A 7,268-nucleotide genomic window follows, 5' to 3' on the forward strand; every position below is an offset into this window, starting at 1 on the left:
TTTGACTTCAATTTATACAAAACCTTGTTATTATCTAATAAGTTGATTACTCGTGCTATTTTCAATAAAATAATAGACAATGAAAGAAATAACTGTTATTGATATCCCTACACCACATGAGGTAAATCACACACAGTAATGATATAGAAAATAAACATGTGAAGATTAGAGTGTAATGACTTATCATTGTATCTTCAAATTGACACATAAGGACAGTAAAATGTCAAATTTTAGACTATTAAAGCTGAAACATGATCCCCAAAGGACCAACAAGCACATGCCTTTTTCAAGGTAACAAATTAAGCCTAAATTCAGTTTGGAATTTGAGATTAATTAGCATCTCCAAATGATGGAGGCACTACTGTCTCATCATCATCATTAAGCCAATCCTTAAATAGCTGCCATTGCATGGCATTAGCAACCATATCCAACCCATGACTATTATTCATATCAAACTTTATGCTATCAGGTAGAACCGTCCCAGCATTAAGGCAATGAATCATAAACATGGTCATTTCCTTCTTTTTGTTTTCCTTCACAAGTTTATCCAACTGTTCTTGACACTTTTGAATCTTCTTTGTAATCAAACTCTTTTGATTCACCATTTTTTTATTCTGATCCGATTCAGACATATTCTTTAACCTTCCCAACACCTTATGGACACCCCGTTCAGATGGCCAAGCCACTGGTTCAGGATCATAGGAACTATAAATTATAGCACATGCTTCAATGCCACAAAGGGTGCTGAGTTCATCAATCTTCTTCAGCATTCCCTTCTTCCTTTTCCTGTATGCTGCCCTCCTTGTAGAATTATTGACTATGAACGCGAGTTTCACCTTTGACCTAGGCATGTTAGTGACCAGAAAAGAGAAGAGGAGAAACAAAAACAAAATTGAGAAGAGGAGAAAGTACAGGAAGAAAATTGAGAAGAGATGCTGCTTTGCTTGTGGTTCTAGTGCCACCAACGATCTCTTTATATAGACCAATTCGATATATGAGTGGTTTGATTTTCCAGTGAACCTTTGTTGATGGTATTATGTTTTGTGTATAAGTGATAACTGGTTTTCCACATTCAAATGTCACTTTAAATGCCATTCCATACATAAGAATGTAGAGAATCTGACACCCCCAATGATAAAGAGTAAAAATTTCATTGTGCACATGATTTAGTAAATTAATGATTGAATAATTACAAGGAATATTATACATATACAAAATTCATCTTCTCATCATTGACTTTCATGCATAAATAGATAGATTGTTCTAATATTTAATAACAGTGCTCATTTTGAAGTGATGACTGGTTTTGAACATTTAAATGTTATTCCATACGTGGAGAATAAAGAATCTGAAACTATAAGGACATTTTAGTTCAAAAATTTACATTATGTTTGAATTAATAAATTACTTGATTGTGTTAGTACGTGAATGGTTGTAGTTAAATATATTTAAAATATCTTATTCTTGTCAATAATTTTTATGCATAAATAGATAGATTTTAAAATTGAATAAAATTTTTATCATTGTCCAGTCACAACAAAAAAATATTCTATTTATCTTATGTATATGAGTTTTGGTAACTCTTGTATTTCTATATATAAATACAAATATTTGTTGGTTGATAAAAAAAAAAAAAATAAGAGTGTAAGATTCTTCACATCATATTTTTATTAAGTAACTAAATGATATATTAATTTTGGTCATTTCACGAATCACATTTTTACAAACATTTTTTTTTGTTTAATACAGTGAGATTGAGATATTTTATATTTTTATTAAAAAATAAATAAATATAAAATTAAATAATAAAAACATGTTAGTTCAACTAATATTGAGATTTGTTCTTAAATTTTAAGATTTTGAGTTCAAATCTTGATTTTAATAAAAATATTAATTTTTAATTTTTTTAATAATAAAAGATCTAAATAATTAGTAAAAGAGCTATTTCTTTATATATTAGTATAGATAATGAATTTATAAATATATGCATGAATTTATGAGGTTTTATAATTTAGAAAAGATTAAATGAATAAACTAAATGCATGTGATCAATGTAACTACATTACAAAAAGCTTAATTGTGTGCAGTCATAAGTCCACGTGAATAATTTATTTTTGTGTCTTCTCATTAACACACAATTCGGTTTTAAATTGGGGTCTGCAATACATATTATTGTTGTGGTGTTTCCTATAATTGCAAGATTTGCAATTATAGTGTAGTTTTCAAAATTATGCAATTCAACCACAATATAATTATAATAAATTTATAATATCATCTTATTTCACTTTTTTTTAAAGAAATATACATAAATTTAAGTTTTAATCTTTTAAACTTATTAGTTTGGTCACATAGAATATTAAAAGAGACAGGAAGACAACTAATAATAATTGATTAGAATGTTGAGAGAATGAGCGTGTGTTTGCTTCGGATTCTCGACGTGAAAATTCACGTTTACATGAAGTAAAAAATTTAAACTTCCACGTAAATTCAAGCTTAAATGTGGAGAGAGAAAAAAAACTTACGTTTGTAACTTAAAACCAAACACGCACTGAGACGTGTATGAAGAATTTTAGGAAGAGAAAAATAAATTTAAAGTGAAAAATTCAAAAAAAAAAATGATTAAATCTTATTATTATAGAATTATTTATTTATATTTGATGTATATATGAAATAATTTCACCACGAATCCACTACGATCTACATCACAACAGTTACAATGACCACAAGCATAGCAATCACACTTTATAAACATGACGCGCACAAAAAAAGTAAAAAGTAAAAAGATAACTGAACTCAATCATATCTGAAAAGGACTTCTAATTACAAGCACATGCTTTTTCAAGGTAGAAAGTTAAGCAAAAATGCACTTCAGAATGGGAGATCATCCCCAAATGGAGGAAACATTGTCTCATCCCCATTACCAATAAGAAAGGTGTCCATAAACCACTGGCTTTGCATAGGGTTAGTGTTCATATTCAACAAAGTCATTTCTTCGGGCTCTACTGCCAATGCACGTGTTTGCATCTGGGGTTGGTTTGATGGTCCTTCATTCTGGGGTACATATGTTGTTGTTTGCCTCTGTACCTCGGGTTGGTATGCCGGTGTTTGCAGCATCTGCATCTGTTGCTGATATGTTGGTGTTTCAATTTGAGACTGGTATGCTTGTGTTTGAATTTGCATCTGGGGTTGGGGTTGGTATGCGGGTATTTGCATCTGTATTTGTTGATGGTTTTGTGGTATTTGCATTTGTATTTGTTGTTGGTTTTGTGGTATTTGCATTTGTATTTGTTGTTGGTATGCTGGTGTTCCAATCTGGGGCTGATATGGCACTGGTGTTTGCATTTGCATCTGGTGCTGGTGTGCTGGTTCTTGCATTTGGGGTTGGTACGATGTTATCTCATTAACATTCAACATTTCCAACTTTGTGGTAATGCTTTGTAGCTTCTGTTCAATGACAGATGAAAGATCCTTCAAGTCAGCCACGTTCACGTTGTTATTAAGCTCAACCCTTCCTGCATCGAGGCACTGATACATTAACATGGTCATCTCCTTTTGTTTGTTGTCCTTCGCAAGCTTTTTAACCTTCTCTCTTTGTTTATGAATACTTTGTCTAATGAAGTTTTCTTGTTGCACCATGTTCCGCATCTGCTCCCATTCAGGCAAACTCCTGAACTTTCTCAGCACTTGTTGGACACCTGATTCGGATGGCCAAACCTGTGGCTCGGGATCATAGGAACTATTGTAAACTATAGCACATGCTTCAACACCACAAATGGTGCTGATTTCTTCAGTTTTCTTCAGCACTGACTTCTTCCTCTTCCTGTATGATATCTTCCTTTCGGAATCATTGGCTATGAACGCCAGTTTCACCTTCTTCCTGGCCATGATGGTGAAAAGAAAAATGGAGAAACAAAAAGAAATGAAGGTGAAAAGAAAAGGGAGACAAAAAAATTTAAATGAGAAGTGAAAAGAGTTGCTTGTGATTTCTTACCTCTACCATAGGTCTCTTTATATAGACTAATTAATTTGACACATTGGTGGTTTTATTTTTCAGTAACCATTTGTTGCTTGTATTCTGTTTTGCATGTTGTAATGTCACATTAAATGTAATTCTATACATGAAGGATACAGAGAATCTGGCAAATTAATAATATTTAAATTGTAAAAGGTATATTATGTTTGGACTAATTTCTTGAGAGGTGAGTGTAAAAATGACAGTAAATTTTCATCCTTAAATTTCATACATGCATAATTAGACTACAGTTTTGCACATAATGTCACTTTGAATGTCATTCCACACAGGAATTATATAGAGTTCCCAGACGTACAATGATATTTATTTTTGTAAAATTTCATTGTGTATTAGTAAATTACTTTATATATATATATATATATATATATAATATCTTATTCTCATCATTTAATTTCATGCATATATTTTAATTTTATAGATGTATTTTTTAAAAATTTTAATTGCATTTTAACAGTTGTCATTAGAGTAAAATCTTTCATATGTATCATATATTTATATATAGTAGGTTATAAATTATATATTAATTGTGGGATCATTTTAAGAAACATATCTTTAGAAGAATTTTACTTTCTTAATTTATGTGCATAAATGCCCAAATTCATGATAGCACTTGTCTAAAAAATTGTTTGAATTTATGACCTTTCTTTAAATTCTAAAAGAACAAATGAACATAACAAATGCACGTGATTTGGAATCTGTTTTTCCTATTTTTTGTAATCGCAAAATAATAAATAAATTGGTATTTATATATTGCTAGTTGTTATATATTTTTAATAATTGTGTTGCGTTTACATTTGACTAAGCTTAATAATAGGGTTATATTAATTATTTTTAAAAATATTATGAATTTAATAAGTAAAATAAATTATAATAAAATTTGAAAATATTAAATATTAATTTTTTGTTTGATAAAAAAGTTAAAAATTGTTGTATGAGCTGCATGTGTGGATAATAAATTGAAATAATTTAATTAGTTTTTTTTTTTGGGTACAGATATGAAAACCAAAAACTAAGAGTAAAAATGGTAAACTAAGTTCTAAGAGTAGCAAGAGTACTCGCATTTACCTAGTTATTTGATATCTAAATGGATTAGATTAAGAGTATAAGAATAAATTAATTAAATATATGAGTGTTAGGTTTAATGAATTGATTAAATGCGTTAGAAGAGATGAATTGATTTGGGTTAGTTTGAAATTAGTGGGCTAGGTTATTTGTGGATCAAGTTTAAATGACTGCACATTTCTTGTATTACGTATCAAAGATTAGCCTAAGTTGCCATCAACCTCATTTTATTTTTGTAAATGTTATTTACACTTCTCTTATTAAGAAATACATCTTCTTCTTCTTTTTTTTTTTTTTTTTTTTTTTATAAAAAAAATCTCTTATACTTTCTAATTTATTCTCCTTTTTAAATAAATAGGTTTCCAAAATATTTTTTTTAACCTCTCTTTTTCTCCACTCCTCTTTTCTTCCACTACTTTATTTATTTCTAGTCATTCTTTGTTGATATCTCTTTCTTATTTTTTCTTTTCTTTCCTCCACCACCTCTTCTGCATTATTATTTAAACCTTTTTGTTTTTTTACACATTCATCTTCATCATTCTCTAAACTCTATTATTACATCATATCTTCATTATTTTTAAAAAATCCTTTTACATCTATTTTTTTTCTCTCTTTTCTTTTTTCTATATAAAAAAAATAAGATTATACCACAATTTTACTCCCCATATTAAATAGAAAAAGAATACTGTATTAAATTATGTTTTCCATCAATTATTTTTTGTGATTTATGTAATACGATTTATACACATAACAAGCGTTTGACATTGTCGACATTGTTTTTTCAAGGTATAAATGTTTTTGTGATAAAAATTGAATCATGCATTTTTTTTGTAATATTATTATAAATTACTTTATGATAATGGTCTCTCTCACTCACACACACAAATTTAGATAATTATTGAACATATTTTATGTTTGAGTCTTGTTCGTGTAAAAAATAAATATTAAAAATTAATTTTATTTATGTAAATAGAATTCTTTAAATTTTAGGTATTCTGATTTTTATTTTTTTTGTGTGTAGACACGAGGAAAAGGAAAAGCACGGAGAAAGAAGCTATTAAAAGACTTAAAAACTATCGATGCTCACTTAAAGTGAGCCATTTTGATTGCTTTAAACGAGGCAAGACATTGGTTCAAAGAGAAGGATCACAACCGTTTTGAGTGGGTCATGAATCATGATTAGGGATGGGTATACGGACCGGTCCGGCCCGTTTAAGGTCCGGTCCGTAAAACTCGCGTTTTATACGGGCCGGATAAGTCCGGTTCGTAAAATAAATGGACTTATTTTTTAAGTTCGTATCCGGCCCGCCAAAATCCGCAGATAACAGACCGGTCCGCGGGCCTAAATAATGGTTCAAAAAAATAAATTTTTTAAAAATAAAAATACATAAAATTAGAAGAAAAAAAATATTTTTTACTTATAAGCTAAATTTTATCATACTAAAATTTATCAATAGTTAAAATGGTTTAAAATACTAAATATTAAAATATTAAAATAAAAATAATTACAAATACTTAAATAATAATACCAAACTTTCAATAATAAAAGCATCAAAATGTCATAAAATAATTCAAATGACAAATATATACCAACTAAACATAATTTTAATATCATAATAATTTTAAAAAATTAAATACACAACTTAATATTAAAATCATAATATTTAAAAATATTAAATGTGAAGTCCGCGGACTAGCCCGCGAGCCCGCGGATTAAATCCGCCAAGTCCGCGGACTTAACGGGACGGGCTAAAAAATTAGACATAATCATACGGATTTGAAAAAAACGGGTCCGTTATCCGCGAAATCCGCGAGCTTACGGACCGGTCCGCGGACCCGAGTCCATCTACCCACCCCTAATCATGATATGCCAAAAGGTGTGGAGAATTATCAAGAAAAATTTTCAATAAAAATCGGTCATCAAATACTCATCTACATCGAGTCAAACATAAAGTCTATATTCAGATGTTATAAATACAACTTCCACACAAAACAAAACTGTAACACTCCAATTTTTTTAAAAGGTATTTTTGTAATTAATGGCATTTTGTAATTTTAATAAAGGAATAAGGGTATTTTTGTAATTTTATTATTAATGGCATTTTCACAATTTTATTAAAGTTTGAGGGGTAAAAGGGTAACTTGGAACGGGCTGTTCCAAAATTGGAACGGG

The 7,268-nt window shown here is 29.3% G+C and overlaps 1 protein-coding gene across 1 annotated transcript; it reads right to left on the minus strand.

The window, feature by feature from the left end:
* Positions 1–329: 329 nt before the first annotated feature.
* LOC109816884 (agamous-like MADS-box protein AGL80) lies at positions 330–851 on the minus strand. The gene has a single exon (XM_020382036.1). The coding sequence runs from the start codon at positions 849–851 to the stop codon at positions 330–332; it is 522 nt and encodes a 173-aa protein (XP_020237625.1).
* Between the last annotated feature and the right edge of the window lie 6,417 nt (positions 852–7,268).

Source organism: Cajanus cajan, chromosome 3, assembly GCF_000230855.2.
Source record: "Cajanus cajan strain Asha chromosome 3, NIPB_CcT2T_4, whole genome shotgun sequence".
NCBI lineage: Eukaryota > Viridiplantae > Streptophyta > Magnoliopsida > Fabales > Fabaceae > Cajanus > Cajanus cajan.